Source organism: Erithacus rubecula (assembly GCF_903797595.1).
Source record: "Erithacus rubecula genome assembly, chromosome: 15".
Taxonomy (NCBI): domain Eukaryota; kingdom Metazoa; phylum Chordata; class Aves; order Passeriformes; family Muscicapidae; genus Erithacus; species Erithacus rubecula.
In genome coordinates this window covers 7,727,602-7,752,370 of record NC_136667.1, presented here as the reverse complement: position 1 = coordinate 7,752,370, position 24,769 = coordinate 7,727,602, and the positions used below count along the sequence as shown (strand labels likewise).

Below are 24,769 nucleotides of genomic sequence, written 5' to 3'. Positions count from 1 at the left end.
CAGTTCAACTTACATCCCCAAAGTAGTCATGTTGGGAAAAAAGAAACCAAAACCATTCAGATCATGAAGAGGTTACAGAGGAGACTTTGCATAGAACATGTAAAACAACTGCCAAAATGCAGGCCATTCATGCTGCAGGAACCCCTCCCAAAGGCCACTCAGCCCCACACGTACCCCCAACACCACATGTCGACAGCAGCCAGGTCTTCAGCCACTCAAAGCTGGGTTTGACTCATCCTCTTCTGTGTATTTCTTAGCAGCTAATAAGAGCTCCCTTCTCCTATTACTCACCCCTAATTTTTGCATTTACTACTTTAACTATAATATGGGAAAAGCAGGCATGGAAGACCAGCACAAATAAAAAAAGCATAACCAAACTCCCTAAAGCTAAGCCCATGTTCCTCTTCCTCCAGTCTGGACTTTTAGCTCCAGAGACAGGAAGGCCACAATGTGCCAAGACTCTGGAATAAGGGTACCTGTAAGCAAAGTGACAGCATTTGTACTGCACAAAGCAGCTTCTTAATTTGTATGAGTCAATAAATATACAGAGCTCTATAACAAACCCTAGAAGTGTCTGGTAACAGCTCACAGAAATCTCAATCAGTTACAGTCTTCTACACAGTTACTGCTTGTATTACAGAAACTGATTTTTGGAGTCACAAATCAAATATCTTCTCGTGGCATCTCCTCACTTCTGTCAGTTCAGTGGAGCTCAAAGTAACAAAAGAACCTTGAGAGTTTAGCTTGTTTCATCCATGCAGGTATTTTCAACAATGAGTCAAACTCACCCAAGTGTGTTAACTGAAGACAATTTTATATCACATGTACCATTCTTGTATCTATTTTGACTGATAATAAACCCCTTGCTACTGCCTTTCTTGTCCAAGACAATTCTGTACAAAGTCATAGCCAAACTCACCTGAGTAAAAAAGAATTAAAACGTGAGACTCATTTCCTGCCTTTCCACATCTTCATTCTTCCACTAATGGGAAGGAGAAGATTCTGTGCACACTTTTGAAGTGTCCTCCTCATGCTAAACTATCATATAATTACTCCTAATTCTGCTTAATATCCAGTTGCAGTACTCCATTCCCCATTCTTTCAGAAAGAAAGGTGTGATAAGATCAGGAAAAGTAGAACTCAGAAGGTAACAGGTGTTTGCAGGATCAATGATTGCAGAAACAGGTCAAAACTACTTCACACAAAAGGCAAATTAACAAATCAAAATGGAAAAGAAACAACAATTTCCAAGTGTGTGACCAAGTTTAATGACACATTTGTTCTCTGAAACATTTGACCATCAATAACATTTCATGGGTTACAGTGCCCAGAATGTTACTTCATAGGTGTTTTATACGAATATTTACAAGGACTTTCAAAATTCAGTGGCACTAAACAAACAAGAACTTAAAACTTTAAGCTACAATGCTTAAAAAATGTAAACAGTTTATTTTACATAGTTGTAAAATACAAGAACTTTCTAATGCAGCTTAATTTTATCTGGAAGGTGAATATATCCTGGTGCCCGTGAACACGGAATGAGAGAATTCTTTACACAAGTATTGTGCTCCAGTGTGCAAAAAATTATGTATAAGAAAGGAATCTAAAGTCCACAACAATTAAAAGACAACAAAAGAATTTTCACGTCCTGAAGTTGAGAAATTTATAAAAACATTTACACATGGTTGCTGACCCATCAAAAACTTGCATAACTTAAAACTCTGAATATTAGCTACTACAAATTCAAAATCTTTCTCAAATAGAATTTTGTGCAAAGATCAGACAACATTATTCAGCATTTTTCCAGCCTTCCTCCCACCTCAGCTCCAGACATCCAGTGGCCACAAACACCACTAAAATGCTTTTTATACAGGTTCCAATTCGTGCATATATCCAAAAGGCACACACATGTGTGAACATGGTTTTGTGCAGAAACCTGTGCAGGTTCACAATGACATTGCAAAACAACTGTTTGTAGAAAGTTTAGAGTCTAATGTTTGGCAGGATTATTCTTACACATTCCTTTCTATCCTACAAGCCCAGGTGTTAATAGGCACACTGCTTTCCAAGAATCCAATATTTGAGTAGCCTTAAAATAAAGATTTAAAAATAAATCAGCCTGTAACATTATTATATTAGATACTTTGCTTTTGCCTGCATTATTTATGGAATTTTAATCCCACAGTACCATAGCTTTATGTGGTCAGTTGCAAACCAACTAAGATACATATTTCTTTTTGTTAATGAAGACTTTAATTGCTCCAGTAAAGTCAGCTGATAAAAGCACTTCTGTGTGATCTGTCTTCAGAGCTCCTTAAAAAGAAAGAGAATAAACTGTTAGTTCATTTTAAAAAAATATATAAATAAAAATCACATTCTCCTTAAAATATATGACATCATTGTGATACTCTTCTTCCTTTATCATATTCCTGATTTCTACCCAATACTTCAAGAAAAATCTGCATTTCTAGGAAAGAGACCTTTTCATTAATGGTGGATGCAGCTCTACTTCCTAAGAACTCCAATGTAAAAGGAATAATCCTAAAGTACCTAGGATGGCAACTGTACCCCTTATCTCACATCTTCAGCTTTTAAGAATGCAACAGCTGCCAAATGTTTGAGGTGGAATGCTAAATTGCAACACATACCCACACCACTGCAAGGACTTTTCTTCTCAAGAAACCCCCACTCAGATTGAAAGTATTTATAATATTTTCCTGCTCTTACCATGGTACCAAGCAGAGTTCATCTTAAAACACCTACCAGAGGGTATGGTGTCTGATATCTCACAATCTTCTCCCTTACTTTCAGCTTCTTGCTTTTCAGAAGTTTCCAGTGACACCATCAAACCAGGATTTGGAGCAAAGATCGCAGAAGTGACGACTGCATTGTGTGCTTCAGAAAGATAATCCAATTTTGATTACCTTGTTTCAAGAATTTGTTAATTTTACAAGAATAGCAGGCATAAGTTCTAGTAAATATACAAGAATCTCACTGCTAGTGGCATCAGGTAAACTCAGAATTCAAGGAACAACTGTCATTATTCTATAATCTTAGGGATTTCAGAAGATGTTCTAAGTGCCCAAAACGAACTGGCAAGAGTTCCAGAAAACATTTGACATAAACATGGTCCACATTTCCCAAAAACTGTGTGTATGTGGAACAGATAAAAGTGCTGCTTTTTCCCAACCCATTTCTGCTTTTAGCCTACTATGAAAGAAAAAAAGCTTGCATTTGTTTTCAAAGGCACTTTTCCATAAAGGATTATGGGTTGATAATTATTTTGATTTCTACAATCAGCCAGTAAAACACTACATTAATTTCAAATCTCTTGCTGAAGCTGGACAAATTCTAAGCTACTCTGTCTCTTGCCATCCCAAGAGAGTCTCCTGTGAACAAGGATTCCTGATAAGCCACCAATTACCATCCCGTTAAGAATTTGTTCAAGTGAAATGCATAGCAAATAAAATACTTCCAATTTTCAAATCATATGAACTTTGGTGAAACAAAGTTAAAAAGTTGGTTTTTACCTTTAATGCCTTCCCAGAAGTCATTTCGGTCTCTTCTTACAGATGTAAACTTGCTCAGGTCATGGTATGTACTCCAAATGTAGACATATTTATCTTCTGAACCACTTACAATGTAGGTAAAGTCATGGCTAGATTCAAAGAAGGAAAAACATTACTTTTCTTAGCTGTTCAGGCATGTGTTACAGTAGCTCTGCATCTCTAAACTCTGACACTAACTGGGCTACAGCTCAGTATGCAGAGATGATCTAATCTGGGAAATTTATCTGGAGCAGGGGGACTGAGCAAGATGATCTCCCAAGGTCATTTCCAACCTCAGTTCTAACACAGTTCCTGCACTCACAGCAACAGTAATGGACACACAACACATTGTCCACAGGATGCAACTGCATTCATTCATCCACAGGAGCTCCTGGCTCATCACTCTTGAGCAGAGTCTCTTTTTTACCTTTGCATTCTGAGACAAATGACATTTCAGAGGCTCAGTTTTGTGCCAATGTAGATTATTTAAACAAAACCCTCTGTACTTCAGCCACAGTTTCCCAAATCCAGCAACTTCATTGTTATAATATTGTCTTACCTAAAGCTGGCTTTGATTTGGCTGCTGCTGTTGACATAACCTTTGTACTTCATTGATAGAGACAGATCTCTTAGGTCATACAACCTGATTCTGGAATCATTTGATGTCACTAGTATCTAGAAAATAAATAAATAAATTTAGGAGTGGAAACAATTTGCTATCTGTAACTATTTTTCTACCTGCACGTTAATCAGAGCATAATGTAATTTAAAGAAAATATTTTCTATTTTACCACTACTTAGTCTTGTATTAGCCTAAATCAGCAAAAAGGAAGGATTATTTCAGTAGTGTTACAAGATCTGGCACAAACTTACTAAGCATTAGATATCAGTACTGGGCCAAAGCTGCACTGAAAGACAGTATACCTTATTTTCTCCTGGCAAAGGTTCAATGCCAGTAATTTTTCTTCCAACTCTATTTCGACCTCTGGTAGAACGTACATGTATTTGTGTGTGATACTTCAAGTGCTGAAAAGATAACAAAACATGTCCCAGTTTGAAACAATTGTGTAAAAATGTTAGTTTGCTTCAAGCTCTAACAGGTTTTTCTTGGTATTTAAATAACCATGACTTCTAAATCCATTTATTACTTAACATAAAAGAATCCACAGCCTCAAAGTTTTTACCTCTGTGTCATAAAAGATGCATCTTCCATCATAGGTGCCTATGACTGCATATTTGCCATTCTGGCAGAAGTTGGCAGCTGTAATCAATTTTGTCTGCCCATCTACTTCATTCCATAATGCCACTTTTTTGTCAGGAATGTTCCAGAGTCGGAGTTTTCCATCCAATGAACCACTTAAGAAGTACCTGTCATCCTGAGAACACACAGAGGGTTTAATCTCTGCTTGAGTTATGAGTATGTCTCTGCCCTCCTTAAAACCTTTTCCCATTCCATTTCCAAATAGCTCCTCTACACAATTTCCCAAATAAGAACCCTCAGATGAGCTGATTTTGATGTTTATTAAATTTGTGGCAAATGGAATTCAAATTCTTACAGATTACACACATGCAGTTATACCTCAGGTTAAAAAATTGCTGACTGTTAGCACAGGAACTTTCTACCCTCCCAACACTCACCCTGCCAAGAGCTGAAAGCTGTTTTCACAGTTTCCCATATATCCACTAGTTCTGTATGTTTAGGGAACACTGACAAACCCTGTTCTTCCACTTGAGTTTTATTAATACTAAGAAGCTTGATAACAGTATTTTTTTAAAAATTATAAAAAATAAGTTGAAAGTAATCTCTGGAGGTCTCTGATCCACCTCCTCTGCCTGTAGCAAGGACAGTTCTAGAAGTTTGATCAGGCTGTACTGTGTTATATTCTGTCGAGTTTTAAAAATTTTCAAGGATTATGTAGTCTCTGAACAATCTGTTCAATCTCATTATGATTTTTTATTATCCATGAGACATATTTTTTAAGTGCATAAACTATTATTCAACCCTTTATTTTTTTTTAAACAATTAAAAGAGGAAGTGGAATGTTATCATTTTACATTCTACCTCTCTAAAAGGAGAGTTGCACTTACCCTTGGATGGAAAGCTATAGCAGTGACAAAGTCTATGTGCTGGAAACAGCAAAGACATTCTCTTCTTGATATGTGCCATAATCTGACAGTTTTATCCATAGAAGAAGAGAGCAAGAAGTAATTCTGTGAAACAAGAGCATTCCACAGTTATTAACAGACACAAAAGTAACTGAAAATACAGAATTGGATTGGCAGAGCCTTACCAACTTCTATACTGTCATGAAATTCAACATTTTATCTTTTCAGATAAAAAGGTTTATCCAAATTATCATTACTGATCAGTGCTTTCCTTAAGAGCTGTACACTGACCCTTTGGCACAGAAAATTTTCTGGAAGATGCTCAGTGAAAATGAGTACTTGGAATGTAGTTAAAGTATTCAGAGAAGAAATGGCATGACAGACTTCAGAGATGCCTGAGATGCTTCAACCAGACTGTGCTCCTAAAATGACAACTGCATTCTCATGTGGAGAATTATCTGAATAAGTCTGTTGTGAAACAAGGTAATTTTCTAGATTTAAAATAGATGTATATATTCAGCAACTTCAGAATGTGTACACTTCACACAAAAAGCAAAGCATACTGCAGATAAGAAAAGCAGTAATACCATAAAACACAAACCACACAGCTCAATGGAAAATCCTCTCACTCTAAATCACTTACTTTCACTATTGAATAACAACTGTAATTGTTACTGGCTTGGTTTTTTTTTAAAGACAACTTTTAATTACACAAGCCCAAGAAGGTTGCTCATTTTATTCCAATTATTTCAACTAGAATAAATGTCGCCTTTACAAAACTTCTCTTAACTTCAAGGGTCATTTCATATTGTTTAAATGTATGGCTCCAGTGGCAACTGACAACAGAAAACAAGGAAAACACAGAAGAACTATGTAGCCTGTATGAAGGTGCCTTACTTTAGACCAGGAAAGATCAAGAAGATCTGCTGTATGGCCTTTGTATTTGCAAAATGGTCGTTGACGAAATGGGGCGTTTTTATCATCTGGGTCTTCATCAACTCCACCACAAATCTATGAGAGAAATGTACAGAAATACTACCAAGTATTAGCTGGGAAAATTAACAATGAGGCATGTACTTCTTAAAAAAGTATAAGGATAGTAACAATTTGAACAAACAATATTGCACTAATGAATAACCAAAGTAAATGTCAAGTACAATGGGCTGTGAAACATCATCCTGAAATTGCAAAATTAACAAGTTCTAAATTTTCCATTTTTCAGCTCTTATTCAGTGGGATCAGTTTGACAGCAATTTAAGCAAACACCTAAAGATAAGCTTTTGGAACAAAGTATATCAACCTTAAAAACTGCATTCCACTTCAGAACATAAGGTGTGAGTTCAGGTTTCCAAATTTCTAGTGCATATCACCAATGACAACTTCCTAGTAAGAGACCAGCTCAGAAGTAATAGTTGTAAAGTAATAATTTTTAAAAAGCCCTAGAACTTCCTATACAAAACCTCTGCAGGAAAAAAAACAACCCAAACCCAAAAAAACCCAACCACTCAAAACAACTTCTCTGGTGTGTGTGGCTCAGCAAGCCCACTCATTTACATGAGTTAAAGAATGATTGCTGCCTCCTGCTTTCCCCTCTGCCAAAACAACACACACTAAATAACGCTGCTGCCAAGATCTTCACTTAAACCCTGATTTTGTCATCTGTTTCTTACACCAGTTGAAGCCAAAAATAGAAAAAAAACACCTTAAATAGATTAATTTTAATGGCAAAGTTTACTACAGTATCTGAAAACTTTACAAGAGTGTCTGAATACTTTTTTTCAGTCATGTTCCATTTTTATCTACATAGATGTGAAAAATTTAAATATGTTAGATATCATTATGCTTCTGAGAATCCCATTGCTCACTTTGGCCTTCCTCAGAAAAAAACATCAAGTGAGACATTAACCACAAGTCAGACATAAAGCACTAAGACAGGAAATTCAATGATGTAGGGTTTTCTCCCTTAGCAATTCACTCAGAAATCTCCTCTGGCAGGAGGCGCCAGCACAGCCATGCATGGGCATCCTTGCTTGCACCCCCTGGATACAAGATTAACATACTTGATTGAAGACAACTATTGATATGACAGTTTGACAAAAGACACAAGCCAAGAATTCCTTTAATGTGTGTTTGGATAAAGCAACAATGAAGACCAGACCATCTCTTCCCCTCCCAATACCTTGTGTACCTACCCCTGCATCGGTATCAGACTTGGAAGAATTCAGGCTCTCTTGAGAGGGAGAAGGGGAGACACGGCCTGGAACACAGACAGAAACACCAGGCTCAACATCAAGTTCCCAAATACCCAGAATTTCTGCTGCTTCAGATCTCCAGGCATGCATAGAGAGATACCTTCTGTGTTGTACTTCATGCGCATGTTATTGAAGTAGTCAAAGGCATTCTTTAAAACCCATATCCTCACAACGTTGTCCTGCCCTGCAGATGCCAGCAACCGACCACAGTGAGAAAATTTCATTGTCCAAACAGCACCCTGTCAAAATAAAGAGATGATTGTTTAAGTCACAAAAAGTGCTTTTCTGCATACCAAAAAGACTTGCTACGTCAACTGACAAGATTTAGTAATACACAAGATACCACAAGTAAAACAAACTGTAGATCAAAACACTGATAAGTAATTGTTAAGACTGGTGGATTGTGCAACACATGTGCAAAAGCAGTTTGAAAGAAAAAGCCCACAGGGCAGATGACTGCAAGAGAGGAAATATAGGAGGCCAGCACTACCACAGAATTCCACATAAGACTTGTACAGCTGTCTGAGAGACTCAGAACCTCCTGCTTGTTTTGTAGAACTGACAAGTACTTGTAGCTGCACTTGAGTTTTGCATGCTTTTTTTTTTAAAGTAGAAATTGTGCTTGGTTACACCAACTGGCAACCAAAATGGGTACTACATGTATTTGTTATATTCATAATTGGCATGAGGGTTTTGCAAAGCCTCTGATGATAACAATTCTTTCTCCATTGCAAAGTCCAAAGAGTTACTAGTCCATAAACCATAACCACACAAGCAGTACCCCATTTCCTCCTGCTACTGAATAAAGAGCTACTAGGCATTTGACTCCAACAAGCTCCAACAATTGGGAAGAATTTCCTAGGTTTAAGAAGTCAAATGGCATGATGGAAACTAACACAGATTACCAGCAGGAATTGAAAGTTTGGTTGTGGATGACAAGTTTGCAATCTCTGGTCACTGACTGCTGTAGGTCATGACCCCCAGCCCAACACTTAAGAGATGAGGAATTGCTTCCAATGTCAGAGAGCTGCTGTCAGCAGAAGTTTGGGAAACCAGGAATATTTGAATGTATTCCAGACTCCATAGGGAAGCATGCACACTTCAAACAGTGATGATAGTTTTTCTGCCTCATTCTCCACTGGCATCTCTGCATTTATCCTATCCTGGCTTCTCCCCTCCTTATTATTATGATCACATGCTCCATTAACTTCTCCCAACTTTTGCCTCCAGAACCTATTAAGTATTTCTGTTCAATACTTGTGTTCATCTGTCTAATAGAGTGATTTATTTACTGCTGAGCAGGTCAAGCTTGCTGCTCTGTGCTCAATTCTGGTAGTGGAAAATAGCCTATTTCAGCCTAAAGTTGTAACTGCAGGAACTAAAAAAAATAAAATACCACTTGATATCATAATTCTTCAAAGGAGAACTCTGGAGACTCCCTGATGCCTGGGAGTCTACATGCTTTTCACCCCCTGAAGATCTGGGCAAACCAGCCAAATTTTCTTTTTTTTTTTTTTGCCAGACTATTATTTTCCAGAATTAAGTTTTTCACAGAGAATAAACCTGACAGTGATTTTTGGAGGTCAGCAAGTAGATGAAAATGAAAAGTTGAATCTCAGGCTGAACAGATTCAGCAAAATCACAGATGGAATTTGATACCTACCATATGCTCTCCACTGAGATCCTGAACAACTTTGATTTGTTCAAAATCATAAGGTCCCTTGAAGCCATGTGCTGCCTTGAACTTAACTGGTCTTGTATAGGGCATCCCTTCATCATCACTGGAAGAGGGATCATCTTGATCTGTGTGAAAGACTAAGAGGAAAACAAATTCAGCACTACATATTGCAGCACACATTTAATCTGTTAGTAGCTTTTTGGTAGCAGATTAGTCTTGAATTAGAAATTTCTATAGGCAATTTTAAGATCTTAAAGCAAAGTACAAATAGTATTGCATCAAGGTCTAAAAATATATCTGCATTAATTTTAGGCTACAGTGAATCCAAACACTGAACAGTGAAAATAAAAACTGCTATCAATTTTTGTACTGCACCTGTCTTGCATTTAGCAGATCCTGCACTAAGTGATTTCTGTCAGTTTAATGTGTGCTGAAAACAAGTCTATTGGTTTCTTCTGAGTACACTGCAAAGGCCCAGTGATTTGCCCAATTGCAAAAGAACTGTGGCCAACAGCCAGTGGCAACACAAGACACTGAAGTGCAGCAGCTCCACAGCACTTATCTCAGGCTGTGGTTACACCAGCTTGCTGCAGCACTAGAAGTCTGTGTGAAAGATACACTGATGAAACAAGAGGAGGAGAATTCAGTTAGATTTCCCAACTACAACAGGAGCTCAAGCTATATGAGAATTCTAATTATGGCACTGGTTGCCAGAAAACAATCTGATTTACTAAAGTAATGAAGATAATCCCTACCTCTACCTTTGCTGGAATAATTTTGTCACAATATCAAATTTTTGGATTCTGATATCAAAACCTCTTTCTAACAGCATAACAAAAAATCAAAGTATTAAGCTGGTTTAGTTGAAAAGATCTCTCAATGATTACTTTACAAGAATTTATCCTTGTAAACTGGTCATCTCAAAATGCCTACTAAGCTACAAGGTTCAACTCTAAAAGAATCACATCACCAACTGTAGAACAGTGTAAGAAGTAATGCAGCAGTGTATGTTCCCCTTTTCTTTGATTCCTAAAAGATAAACCAACTATCCTACTTTAAAAAAATAAACAAGAAAAGGATTGAGTATCACTTACCTTCATCTCGAACACTCTTAACCTTATTTACAGCACGTTCACCATATTCTTCAGCAAGGTGCTTTGCTTTCTTTACAGATTTGCCAAGGAACTTTTTCAGTTGAGTCCTTAAAAACAAGGGGGCTTTTTAAACACAGAATAATGGAAAATTCTCATTTTTTTGCTACTATGAATCAATAACTTCGATTTGAAATGCTATCTTATCTTTTGTTCATTTCTGCTTCTTAAAATAAACAGCAACTTTGACAGCAGTAATGCAATCTTCAGTTTAACCACAGAGCTACAGACTTATGTAAAATCAGGTATCACTTGTAAAGTGATTACTTAAAAGGTAACTTGTTCAGTAGTCAGAAGGGAAGCTTCAGCTTAGAAAAATAAAACCTGTTTTTCTTTCTAGGGAAAGGAAAAAGCATAAACCAGCAACTTACGTTTTCTGTTTTAACCTCCCTCCATCGGTGTCAGTTTGCTGTGTCTGCATTTTGTCTTCATCATCAGACTGTGCTGCATCATTACTAGGAAACAGAGAAGTGACTGTTTAATGGGATATCATAATGAATTAAAATTAAGTGAAACATTAGTAAAATAGGCTCTGCATTTTAGGATCCATCTTTATTCCTCTATGTAACACACCGGAAAAACATGGACAGTATTTTAATCACATAATAAACAGGTCTTTCAATTTTTAAGAATCTTGATACTAAAGCTGCATACACTCTGCAGGTGCCAGAGGTACAATATTGCCTGCCACAAAATTCCAACTTAAGCTTATAGTGACACTTTGAAAGCTAAGGGCAGAAAAAACACATTAAATTACTAGGAATTTGTAACATGCCACTTTGTTTTCATATCTCGCTTTCCAGAGATCAAATAAATTAACAGTTGTTAATTCTGAAATAAAGAGTTTTAGAGAATTGAGCTTTTCAATAATAAACCAATGCAAAAAACCTAGAAATTGTCTGTTGTATAAATTCATATAGGCCTTTGAAAAGAACATCTAGACTGACACAAGTTTCTGATGATTAAACACATGTCTTCTGCTATCAAAGATGGCAAAAAGACTCTGTTTTACATATTAGAAGGATCTAAAGCTCTATTAAGAACAGGTAAATCTCAAAGCAGTCAGCTGTACTAATAACAACAGATCTTCAGAGGAGCAGTCTCCTATGAAACACAGAAAAACTACAGGAGGTGGTGACATGAACAACATCCAGTACTTGACTGTAAACTGTTTAATTCAGCATAGAAATGGCATTTAGTACATCAAAGGCTAACTGGAGATCAGTGGATTTTCAGATGTACTTGCTTGTCAAGTTCCAGCAATATCAGCAACTTTTAGTTAACATGAGAGAAATCAATAAGGAGCCTGGTTCATTGAGAACTGGGAATTAGCTCAGATTAGTCAGACAGATGGATTGGGGCTCTTTTCACCTGCATAAAAGCAGATTCCAATTATGCAAAAGCTGTGAAAGCAAGAGCATCTGATGAGCTGAAAGCTCTCATGATTCATACCTGACGTATTCTTTAGTTCTCCTCATGATATGCAAAGTCAGGGGATTAATGCCTGTTGGCAACTTTTCTTCTGCCAGACTCAGAGGTATTTCTTCACCTGTATCAAGGTTTTTTATCATTACACTTGCTAGAATTTCCTATGAAAAAATTAGATATGAAATGAAGAGAACTTGATTAGCCTTGAAAACCAAAAGCAAAACAGAAATCAAAACTTCCAAATAACTTATCTTACTGGGAAATTCTGTAGCTCACTGTATATTTATTTTACAAAGATTAAGTTTTATTTACTGTGTTAGTGCATGCATTATCAACCACTAGACAAAGATGAACAGTTAAATATCACAAGCTTCAATTTCATAAATCAAAAATGCAGCTAGAGACATCAACCACTGCCTAACACCTTTCATGCTAATATCAACCATATTATCTAATTAAAAGATGTTGCAGTCTTCCCCTTTCCTACTCCAGCTGCTGCATCCTAGGTTTAGCCAAAGGCAAACTTAACATAGAGATAGAAAAGGAATTCTGAACTGACTAGCACCATGAAGGAAAAAGTTTATTTGGAGTATCTCATGAATGCTTGCAGCAATAGTGAAAAAAAGCTATACAGTAATAGACACAAATGAAAACTTACAAAAGTCAAATAGCATCAGGATTAGTGGAATTATTAGCTGAAGAAACTATTTTTTAGTGTGAGGAAGATAATTTTCTTGTTGGTGACTCCTTCCCCTTTTAGACCCATGACAAAATACCAGGTTTGCTGGTGTTCCCTCCCATGAAAATCCTTTGAGGTGTTTGCACAGCTACTAACACAAACTTGATGGCATTTCAGGTCTGTTACAGCTCACACTTCCAAAGGCTAATGCCACACATTACTCAGGGGGACACAAAGTTCTTAAGTGGACAAAGCCAGCTGTGCCCTCACTCTTATTTGCATTCCTGGTGACAGCATGGAGTGGTTCAGAGAACAAGGAGTGACCTGTGACTATGACAATTCATTTAACAGTCAGGAAAAGCAAGCACAAAGGTGTACCATGTTCAGACCACAGCCATTCATACCTCATCTGTGAGCTCTCTGCCAGAGTTAGACCTGGGTCTCTGTGGTCCAAGTACTTCGTTTGTTGTTTGGCCATCAGCTGCTTTGCCATTTTCCTGAAATTGTGCAGACATAGATTACATTGTCTCTACTATAACACTGAAGCAATAGAAAATGTTAGTTATCAAACTTACAACCATTTCCCAATACCTGTGCAGTGACAATTTTATCTCCACTAGTTGCACTGGCCAAATCCAAGGAAGGCTGAGAATCTTTGGGCACACCCTCTGTCACTGAACTTGAAGTTAAAAGACCACCAGCTGTGAAACTGTCTCGAGAAACTGAAAAGAGATTTATTACAAAGAAGAGCGTAACACTTGCCAAAGGCATCAAATCATAACATCAGTTACAGGTCTGAAGACCCTTTCTGACCAGTTTGGCATTTTTCAATGATCAACTGCCACCAAATCTAACTTACAATTATGTATTTCATATACAGTTGGAGGTTCAGGCAAGATTTCACACCTAGGCCTCTTAAGCTTTATTAACTTCTGTTTAATAGTCATTTCCCTAGTACCCAGGACTACTCATTTACATAAGACCTCAGTCCACACCTTGACTTGCATTTCTATGCAAATACAGACCACACATTTTATTTGAAGTAACTGTTTTTTAGTTTATGTATTGATGAGTCAACTTCTCCTTGCTATAGCTACAGCTATTTTAGTATCTAGTCTTACTTTACAAGAAAGTCTATGAATGAGGAACACTTCTAAAGCAGAAGGGTATTCATTGTAATAAGCTAAGATTATTGAAGAATTTTTTCCCCATCAACTAAACTAAAATCACAGGACTGAATGATCCTTCACTCAAAATACAAACAATAGTAACGCTGTAGGTAAATAAATTCATCTAAAATACAATGCTTGCCTTCTAAACCAGGTTTTTGCACCTCAAACTCCAGCTCACTCTTCTTCTTGCGGGGAGGCGGGGCTGGCCGGGCAGGCGGGGGCGGCCTCGGGGGAGGAACGTTGGTGGGAGGCGGGGGCCGGGCCGGGACCGGCTTCTTGGTGCTGGCCACAATGTCAGGCTCTGCAGTCAGCTGCCTTGGGGGCTTTGCTGGGGCCATTTCCTCTGCTGTAGAAAGGTCTTTGGTAGATAAATCTGAAGCCACTTTTTCTAAAGTATTTGCCTCTTTCTTGTCTGTTATGTCCTCTTCTTTTGATGTTTCTCCTTGTGCTCCAGTTTTATCCATTTTATGGTCAGTTGCATTTGTTACTTCTGTGAGTTTATGAGATTCCTGTTGATCAGAACTAAATGAAAGCTTCCCAGACTCCAATTCAGTGTCATTACACACACTTTGATCCTCTGGTTCTCTAGTGTCTTCTGGTAATGGTATTTTAGCAGCTAGTACCTCTGGGATATCACTAATGATACCTGCTCCAGAAATCCATGCATTTCCATCTGAAGTTGGAACAGTCAATTCATCTCCTCTAGAAGCTAAAGAATCATCCTCTAGTTGCTGGGCCTTCTGGCTTTCTTCTATAATACTGTCAATGATCTAGAGAAACAAAACAAAACCATTCTACCAGTCACCAGCAGGCATTTCTTGGGTACACAAACCAAGCAGCCTGCACAATATCCACAAGAACTCTTCCACTGAAAAGTTGTTTTATAGAATATGCATTTTGTTTAAGACCAGAACCCTGCTACAGAAATGGGCATATTCAAAAGATACAACAGTGACTGATTTAGTCTTTTTTAATATACTTGCAGAGAAAGTTAAGAAACAAAAGCTGTTCACTCTTCAGAGTTCTAATGTACTGCTAAATACAATCCTGTAAATTACACAAATTATTCAAAACTGTTGAATCCTAAATATGTTTTTAGAACACTTAGTTTGATTTTTACCCTTTAGATGAACATTCTAACTAACATTAACAACCAATTCTAATCTATGGTAGTTTCAGGATGAATATTGATCATTAAATTATTTAAGATTTTTGGTGTGATACTGGAAACACAATGCAATATTTAACTAACCTCTTTTGAATCATCCTGTTTCATTTCTCGTACAAATGTTTCATTTCCAGCTTTGTGTAGTTTATTGTCCATATCCTACAGAAAAGAGAGTCATATCACTATGGTACTAACTTCTTCAGATGATCTAACAAAAATATAGCTCCAACAAATTAAATACCATAAAGGACAAGAAATCTGCCTCATTTTCACACATTACTGCTGTCAGATGTTTAAACAGTAATGCTCAGTACACGAGTAGTATTTCACAGTCATGCACAGAAAGGCTGCACACTATGCAACAAAATAGGCAGTTCTAGATAAGAGGCTGCAACCTCAACTGAAATCAAACTGAAGCAGCATGAAGTTTAGAGAAACAAACACATGTAGTAATCTGCAGCAAGGAAATTCTGTATTAAAATATTTTCTATTTTCTTTATTGGCTTTTAGGAAAGGATGCAAGAACTGTATAATAGCCACACATAGTAGAAACTATTTAGAAATATCCAAGCTAAGGCAGGCAGTTCTATCAAGTGATCACAGATATGCTTCTGAGGTTCTAACATGGAATCCTACATTCTACAATTATTCCTAGTGCACATTGTCTATTTAATCCATCAGTCATCTTCATACAGATCCTTCCAAAATCCAAATAAGCTGAACTGAAAATATTCTATTTGAAAGTAAACATCTGTATCATTTCCTACAAAATTTTAGGTTCAGAACCAGAAGTATTTATTCCACAGGACATTGCTTTAACCTCAGGTGATATGGACTAGTACTTTATGATGCATGTTCCTTTCAACCTGAATTATTAGAAGAGTTTGGGTTAGGAAAAAGAAACTCTTTAAAGACCATCTAGTCCAATGAAAGGTCAATCATCACATTGTCCATAAGCACATATATCAGAATTATCTAAAGTGGAATCTGAGGCAATCTTTGACATTGGAAGGGATCTGCAAGGATCCATTAGCCCTCAAAGCAGAGCCAACTAGAACAGGGTGCTTTCAATCATTTCAATTCAATCCCTGTTTTTTTATTTAGAGTGACTGTATAGTACAGATATGTAAGAAATTTCTCCTAGAGTTTGTCTAGACTCTCAGACAATCAAACAGAACCTCTAGAGCATCCTAACACATTCTGTTTGAAACCCCTCCCTGACCCAAACTCTTACTGACATCCCTTTTGGAGAGTTCTGATCTACAGAAAAGACACACTGTGCAAAGACAGCTGCAATTATAGAAAAATTCTTCCTCCCTCTCCACTCCCTCCCCCTCCTACCACAAATCATTTCTAATCTAAATGCAAGCTCTACTTTGCTTTCTTACTAAAACCTATCTTCAAACATATGATGATTAAATACTTAAGTGTAATCAGTGCTTACAGAAGCCCATTATATTAATTTCCAATTCTGTTGACATTAAACTCACACACCTATTAAACTTTGGACTTAGGAAATATTTCTTACCCATTCCAAGACAAACTATACCATTAGTCACACATTCACTGAACTGATATGATACCAAGCAGAGAAGCTACTACTTTTTCCACATTCAGAAACTTAGCTTTGAACAAATGATTTAGGAAGATACTTTTAAAAATTCAAAAATCTAACAGCAACATAGAGAACTTCATGGCTAATAATTAATGAAGACATTAAAGTTAGTTTTGAAGTGCATTGATTGCACAGAGTTTAGTGAGAATAATAAAACAACACTGCTTGAGAGGCTTGCACATGTAATACTTAATTATTAAAGGGACATTAAACAGAACACAAAATGGGGGGTAAGGCCCTGTTTCCTCAGAGGTATAGCAAGATAGGGTATCACTGTTAAAATACTATTGATTCAGAGCAGAGTACTGCTGACAGCTCAGAAACACTGACTTCACTAGGATTTCCCAACAGTGCAGGCAAAACTACAAGCCTGCATTAGACAGAAGTGTTGCACAGCAGCACCTTTGGCCCTCTGAGCCCAGGAAATGAGTGCAATTTGCACAAGGTTGCAGCTCCTCACCTATTCACTGAGTGCTGGATTCAGCCCCACTGTCACTAGGCACAGAATACCAATTACCTGCGTGGGAAGAGGCAACGCTGTCTCATTAAGCTAAATATAGTGTTTTATCTTCACATAACCCAGAGAGGAGGCTTCTGAAGTACAAACATTAAGATTTTTCTTATTGTGGAGACAAAAGAGAACATAATCAACTATTTCATTTAAATCAGGACCAAAACCCAGGTGGCTGCAGAAGCTTGCTTACTACTCACAAATCAGTTGAAAGAGGACAGTTTAGTAACCACATACAGCTTAATTAAATTGCACATACACATGTCAGAATAAATGAGCTTCAAGACACTGTAACATACCCTAAATAAAATGAAAACTGGAATTTCAGGACAAGAACGATTGCTACCTACAACAAGGAAAGTCTATAATTTCCTCTGTGTGCAGATGTCAGGACTACTGAAGCACATCTATATTAGCTGGAAATCCTCAATCCTGTGTTCATCAACAAGCACTTGATTGATTCTAAGAAACTCACCTTTATTACATGGGTTCCAACTTTTGTTGGTGACCTGTTAGAAAGAGAAATAGACTTAGGTAGAGTTCAAAGACAGTAAGCTTTGTTTTAAACAGTTTATAACAGACTTCCTTTGCAGGAACTGCATACTTGATAATTTAGATGAGCAACAAAGTGAATGTTTTCCACATCACTTCTATCCAAGTTCCCTACTCTATGCCCTACAAAGATCCACACCTTCTACAAACTGTGAGAGTTTGTCAGTAGAATCTTCTAGAAATCACTTTTGTGATCCTTTTCTAATAAAAAGATGCTATTCCAAGAACAAAACTAAAAACATTTTGTATTACAGAGAATTTTAAATTAGTATGTATATGCCAAGCATTGGGTAGACACTGAAGAAACAAAAACTCTCAGAAAAGCAGAAGCACAAACACTCCAGGTACCCTGCAAATCAAGTGCCCAAATCCTGATCCATAGTGTTGGCAATATCACAGCCACTCTGCCCTTCAGACTCTGTAGCAAACCTAAGATCTTGTTTCTAATCAGGACATTTGGTATAAATAGAGACAAAATACATTGTAACAGGAAGGAACCAGTGTGCACTACTTTCCAAAATACACACTGCCAAACAGTGACTTTGCATTAGCAACCACTCACACACCACCTCTCCTTACACTAATTACATGAAAGAACAAGCTACCTTAGGGGAATGGTATCAAATAATTACTTCTTGTCAAGTCAATTCAATTAGTGGATGGTCAGCTTTTATTACAACCTGAACTTACATCTTCTACAAGACTTTCAGAATTCTGGAAGATATTTAAATATTGAGTCACACTGCTTACTCTGACTACAGAATCTTACTAATACATAAAGGAAACGTTGGACCAGATGATTTTTCCAGACTTCTTCCACCCTAAATTGTTCTATGATTTTATCAGTTTGTCAGTCCACACACATCCCAGCTGCCTACCAAGATCAGTGACACTCTGAACCTGGCACCAAGCAATATAGACAAATATCGACATCTCAGGCTCATTTGCCCCTCCTGTCTCCAAAATCACTTTAAGGAACAATACTTCCTGAAAAAACCCACAACTATTTCCATTTGGTTTTAAAGAATTTCTGCCCTTCTTTTTACGCTTTGGAAACATTTAATCACAAAAAGCAAAGACCTCATCTATAAACAGAGCTAAGTAAACAAGAAAGTACAGTGGATCAGTACATAAAAGCTATAGTTGCAGCTAATCTAACATGTTACACTGAGATGCTTCTCTCCAAATATTAACTTCAGGTGTTCTAATACCTGTGACAATCTTTTGAGGTATAATCCTCCTAGAAAGCTCTAACCCCAATGTGAAAAAAAGAGAAAAATTAATATTTTGACAAGAAAATAAAAAACATTTTTTGTCTTGCAAAATACATTGCTGGGAAAGGCCACAGCCTGTGTGGGATTTCTGGTTACTGAAATATTTTCAGTTCTTTCAACTCTTGGATTTCCTTAGGAGTGGCAGAAATGTGTCACAGTTCATTAAATCCATGAGATGACTTTAACAGTGAAACATATTTATAATTACAACATTAATGCCTAGGCTTCTGCCAGGGTCCTATTTTACAAGACACTGCTTAGACTTAACAACATAAGTAAGCCAAATCCTTCAACTGCAAATAGATATTTCAGTTTTCTACTGTGACACTTCCCACTAATTAGCCCCTCACTTTCTGGTACAGGCAACTCATTACTACTCTGGTTACACAAAACAGGAGGTTCAAGAGACACTGCTACTGCTTCAGGCCTCTTCAACTAATTAGTTTTGCAGAATATCTGCACTCAAACAAAACCAGATGTTACTTTCCACACTCAGGCTACTCAGTTACCTTGGGAGAGAGGTGCTTGAGTGATAAGGGTTACAGAACTAGCAGGTGTAGAACATAACATCGTGCTGATAGCTTGACATAACCCACACACACAATTAAGGAGAAGCTTTACCAAGAATTTACATGCTTTTAAAATACTACAAAGCTTCCATAACTGTTTGGCAAAACCCCCACTTTCAGATCAGTTTGTAATACAGCCAGGTAAGTTCAGTGGCTTGCCTGAGAGGACTTGAGCTGTGTGTCTGTCAGCACCATCACTCCCTGAGTCGTGAGCAGTTACTGCTTATGTGCTACTACATTTCCACAAAGTCAGTAACTGAAATCCTTGGTAGCTCAGCATGACTCTGGAATGGTCCTGTCTTCTCAACCATCTGAATTTACAGCCTTCTCCATGCCCCAGTTTTACTTTAAGCCCATTAGTTTTCTGGATGCAGTGTATGAAATCCTTGCATTTTTTAAAATATATATATATCTACAGTGGCAAAAGTGTCTGAAAATGTTTACATAGGATCAACCCGAAGTTCAAATATTGATCTGGCTTTGAAAGGTCAAGGCAGCACATGAAAACTGACATATGCCATAGAAAACATAAGGCAAAAACTAATCTGGTATGAATATTTACTAAAAAGTGGGATTTATAAACTGATAGCAACACATCTTCTAGACTGCATTTCACATAACTTGTAAATTATCTTACATGATACTACTTTTACACCAGTTTAACAAAGGAAGGCTTCAAGGTTATCTACAAAGATTAAAAGATTGAATTAATAATTCAAAGAAATATCCCATTTCACCTGCACAAATAGATGTTTGATTAGTTTGAAAGTAAATAAACTCACAAAGAAACTTTTTAAAAAATTGTTTATCCTACTGTCAAAATCATCCTGATAGTGGCATAGGAAGCTCCTATTCTTACTATCAGGTAGCTTCAGCTAGCACCTGTTGGAATCAGGCTTCACATTTTCAATATGTTGTTGTTAAGTTTTGTGACAGAAAACAAAACATTCAGCCCTTCAAACAAAAAACAATGTGAACACTGGCCTTGAGCAAACCCCAAAGCGACAGTGCCTGCCTTCCTGGGAGGATGTGCATTGTTACACACCAGGTGTGCTAGCAGGCAGATGGGAAGAGCTTTGCATTGCCACAGAGCAGCTGTGCCCTGTACAGAGCACACAGGCTCAAAGCCAGCCCAGCAACTCACTCACTGCTGTCCTGCTCACCATGCTCCTCTAACATGTGGCTGCCCTGCAAGCTGCAATTATCCTGCTGCAGCTCTCCTCGGCAGTCACACCTCCAAACAGACAGAGATTCACTGCTGCAATGCATGGGCTGCCCTGGGGAGGCTCCTGTGTGGGAGCATCAGCAGACTCTGAGTGCAGAAATGCATCAACCAACACTTCACGCTCCATCTATTTGCTGCCAGGATCAGATTTACACATTGGCTAAAATACACACAAAGGTTCTACTAAGCATCTCTCACATGTCAAAGAGCTTTATCTGTCTTGCTACACAGAGGAACACTAGGTTCTTCAGGAAAAGCATCAAGGCAACTTCTAAAAGACAGGACTACTGAAGTTACTGAAGTCAAGAACTTAAACCAAAGTACCAGAGGACATTTCTCATTACCTGTATCATCTCTTTAGTTTAGTTTCTCATAACAAATTTTAGGATAACAGCATACTAGGAAGAAATTTGCCCCTCCCCCCCCACTGTTAGGCATATGAAGTTCAAACTATTAGGTTTGGCAGTTCTTGATTTCAGAGTGGGTGGATCATTTTTCCTATAAATAAAATATAGAGGGTCTGTCATGTGCCTGCATCTAACCTAGTGTGCCTTACTTCATACTTTCCTTCTCTCAAAACTGATATCCTCCTGCATGGGACTGTTCAGACCTCTACATTTCAGCATCTTTTCCTAAATTCTTCCATGGTTATAGTGCTCTTAAAGCAAGTGACAGAGGTTAAATAGGGGCATTTTCTGTCACACCACCTCTCCCTTTTTACTCCGGACTTAGTTATCCAACACATCCTGTCAAAAGCAGAATTACAAGTAAAAGGCAAGATCTAGAGCAGAAGGGAAGCACACAGGCCTCACCAGAGGGTATACAGCAGCCTCAAAACATCTCCAAACACACCTCACCTTAGTGAATTCATCACCCCAGAAGCATTACCCCAGGAACACTGACTCAGACCAATCTAATCTGAAAGAAACACTTTGCATCAGTTTGTGCAATTTCTGCTAATTAGTTCTTAAAACATGCCAGTTACAGATCTACTCGAGGAGGAGGATATGGTACTTTTCTTGAGAGGGACTCAAGCATCAATAATTTAATGATTTAACAGTGGGAACTGGGAGCCTACATCCAACTTGAACACTCCACTCTTATAGACCAGACAACAATATAAATAAACAGCAAAGAAGTCAGCAAGCTGATGTGAACACTTGGCACCACTTTCAGGGTTTTTCTATCAGCAGCTATTAAACTTCCCCACATAGAACAAAGACCAGGGAGGAAGGAAGCTACAAACCTCACATTTTTAATGAGAGCAATTATATCTACACTGCTTTGCTGAAAACTATTGCTGCCAAAAGGATTCCCAACTGATTTTACTGAACATCAGAACACAGAATGCAGGAGGAAATATCTGAAACTGCAGAGGGCAACACGTACTTGTTTTCAGTTGCCTTGCCTGCAACAAGGTTTTGATTTTTTTCTTTTTTGTGGTCCCAACTCAACATCATTACACATGCAAAATAATATACCAGCCTGCTTCCTAGAAGTGTCCAATGCACATGTGAAATTAGCTCTTATGAAATCTCAAGGCTTATTTTGAGAAAATACTGTCCATATTGTTAGATTCAACAACAGACTGAATTACAGACCAGTAACTGTATTGCAAACTCACTCAAATACGCTCACAGACATCACCTCCTTACTTGACTCAGGCTCACAGAATTCTATTGACTCGAGTCAATGATGCATTGATACATGTATTGAAGAGCACTAGAGAAATTAAAAGCATCTTGCACTGCAATTTCTAGTGAGTGACTTCGTATTATCAAGTTCTGCTTAGATACAGGTGGTGTAAACCTGCAAAGCCAGAACACGTGGCATTATGTGTACCAGACAAAGGTGGATGTGCAGCTGGGCAGGTTGAATAGCTCACTTCTACCAAACTGTCTGCTTCTCCTTTCCTGTCTGTGCCCTCTAGTCACACTAATCCCTCACCTTCACCCTCTCCTGTCCCAAGCCTGACAGGCTCCAGCTGCTTTAACTTATTGAACAGTTTTTGCTGTTTCTAGTTTTCAGCTGTTTACTTTGAGTTAAAGCAGAGAAGAGTTTGAGTCTTCCTAGAAGAAGGTAAGCAGCTGGAGAAAACCTCATTTCAGTACTGTGAATTTGGCTTACCACATCTTGCAGAACTGTATGCTAAGATGTGCTTTTTACCAGGATACAGCTAAGTAGCAAAACTCAGAAAAACTTTAATACAGGATCTGAAGGTGAGGAGAAGAGATCTAGTCTTTCTTGTAGGCATCCAGTGACCACTGAGTCGCAGCTTAAAACAAGCTCCTTAGTCCATTATTAAAGCTTCAAATGCATGGATCCCACAATCCATACCTATTACACTACAAACAAGCCATGTGAAACCTCATCCTACCAAGTAAAATAATGCAGAGGTTAGGTCCAGGCTACATGAAAAACAGAAGTGATACAAGCCATAACCTGTCCAGCACACAACCAGAAAGAGAAATCTACAGGAGGGAGCACATTTGGCTGACACCAACAACACGGTGTCAGGGTTAGCTCTGAGGCAGCAGCACTGGCATCTATTTCACAAAACGCTGGCAAATTTTCACTACTGGAACCAACTGGCTAAAAGGCAGGAAGCATCAAAGAGAGACAGAACCACAGATTTGCTAGGGTTGGAAGGGACCTCTGGAGATAAAATAGTCCAATCCCCACGAAAAGCAGTAAAAGTACTAAAAACACCACTAAAAACAAGACACAGAGCACACCAGAAGTTGTTCTTTACGCAGCAACAGCTGCCTGTTGCTGACGAAGCTCGCTAGCTTCTCCTTCCTCAGAAAATCTGATACTTTTATCGCATTTCAGGGATTACTTCTGTCGATCCCGAAGCCATCTCCGCACGTCTCCTCCCAGCACCACGCCGCTCTCGCCTCAGGAAGGCAGGGATGATCTCATCCCCTCACGGCCGCCGCAGCCCCGAGCGAGCCCCGCTCGGCTCCGCGCACCCTCCGCGCTCCGAGCGCGCCCCGAGCTCCGGGGCGGCCGCGGCCCCGCTCTGACCCCGCGTCTCCCCCACACCCCCGGGAGCTGCCCGGGGGCCGCGCTGGGAGAAGCGGGGAGGGAGGGAGGAAAGGCATGGCCGGGCGAACTCACGGCGCAGGGGAGCCCGGGGGATGCACGTCCTCGGGCGCATCGTAGAACTCCTCGGTGTCGCTGTCGGACGCCATGGCCGGGCCGGGCCGCCACCTCCGGGCACCGCGGGCCGGGCGGCGCCGCGCGGGTATCGCGAGAGCGGCCCGGCCCCGCCCGCCCGCGGGAGCGGCGAAGGGCGGGAGGGAGGGGCGCGCTGAGCGCCCCCTGGCGGCCGCGCTGAGGGGGCGAGGGGAGCGGGCGCCCCTCGGGACTGAGGGAGCCGCCGGGTCGCAAAATCCCGGAATCGAACAGGCTGGAAAAGACCTGCGGGGTCACCGAGCCCAACCCATGGCCCAACAGCCCCTGTCAGCCAGACCAGGACACCGAGTGCCACGTTGAACCTTTCCTTCCACACCTCCAGAGACGGTGACTCCACCACCTCCCCTAATCGCCCTTTCTCTGAAGAAATTATTTCTGACGTCCAACCTAAACCTCCCCTGGTGCAACTTAAAACTTTGTCGTCTTGTCCTGCTGCTGGTTCCCTGGGAGAACAGCCTGACCCCCACCTTGTTTTTTTCCAGACAAAGGATTCTGTGATACAATCAGATGAGAGAGAGTGAAGATAGTCTACTGGACAAAATGACAAGAAGTTTATAAACAATTTTTAATTTCTGTAATGAATGTTTGAAACTGGCAGCAGGAATTAAATAATATGAATCCTTATTTGTTTTTCTTCATATTT

At 39.0% G+C, this 24,769-nt stretch overlaps 1 protein-coding gene across 2 annotated transcripts; it reads right to left on the bottom strand.

Annotated features, from left to right (window-relative positions):
* Nucleotides 1-1,244: 1,244 nt before the first annotated feature.
* On the bottom strand, nucleotides 1,245-24,189 carry WDR44 (WD repeat domain 44). 2 transcript variants are annotated; one of them, XR_013775999.1, is made up of 20 exons: nucleotides 24,049-24,189; nucleotides 17,784-17,817; nucleotides 15,267-15,341; nucleotides 14,154-14,784; nucleotides 13,434-13,564; nucleotides 13,247-13,339; nucleotides 12,188-12,324; nucleotides 11,107-11,190; nucleotides 10,679-10,785; nucleotides 9,570-9,721; nucleotides 8,007-8,145; nucleotides 7,847-7,911; nucleotides 6,552-6,665; nucleotides 5,637-5,759; nucleotides 4,733-4,924; nucleotides 4,473-4,574; nucleotides 4,108-4,223; nucleotides 3,531-3,658; nucleotides 2,764-2,924; nucleotides 1,245-2,313 (listed from the first exon to the last, which is right to left on the bottom strand). XR_013775999.1 is itself a non-coding variant. In XM_079318856.1 (20 exons), exons 1-20 carry the CDS (start codon nucleotides 24,120-24,122, stop codon nucleotides 2,219-2,221), a joined length of 2,724 nt encoding a protein of 907 aa, XP_079174982.1. In that variant the 5' UTR covers nucleotides 24,123-24,188; the 3' UTR covers nucleotides 1,245-2,218. The 2 variants fall into 2 exon arrangements, 1 of the variants encoding a protein (XP_079174982.1); XM_079318856.1 differs by having other exon boundaries at nucleotides 2,764-2,895; nucleotides 24,049-24,188.
* Nucleotides 24,190-24,769: the final 580 nt, after the last annotated feature.

Excerpts from the sequence above, each read along its gene's own strand:
- WDR44 (XM_079318856.1), bottom strand. The coding sequence starts at position 24,122 with ATGGCGTCCGACAGCGACACCGAGGAGTTCTACGATGCGCCCGAGGAC. Across the intron at positions 5,760-6,551 it reads TTGATCTTTCCTGGTCTAAA|AATTACTTCTTGCTCTCTTC; the intron begins GTAAGGCACCTT and ends CTTGTTTCACAG. Across the intron at positions 3,659-4,107 it reads CAAATCAAAGCCAGCTTTAG|CCATGACTTTACCTACATTG; the intron begins GTAAGACAATAT and ends CTTTGAATCTAG.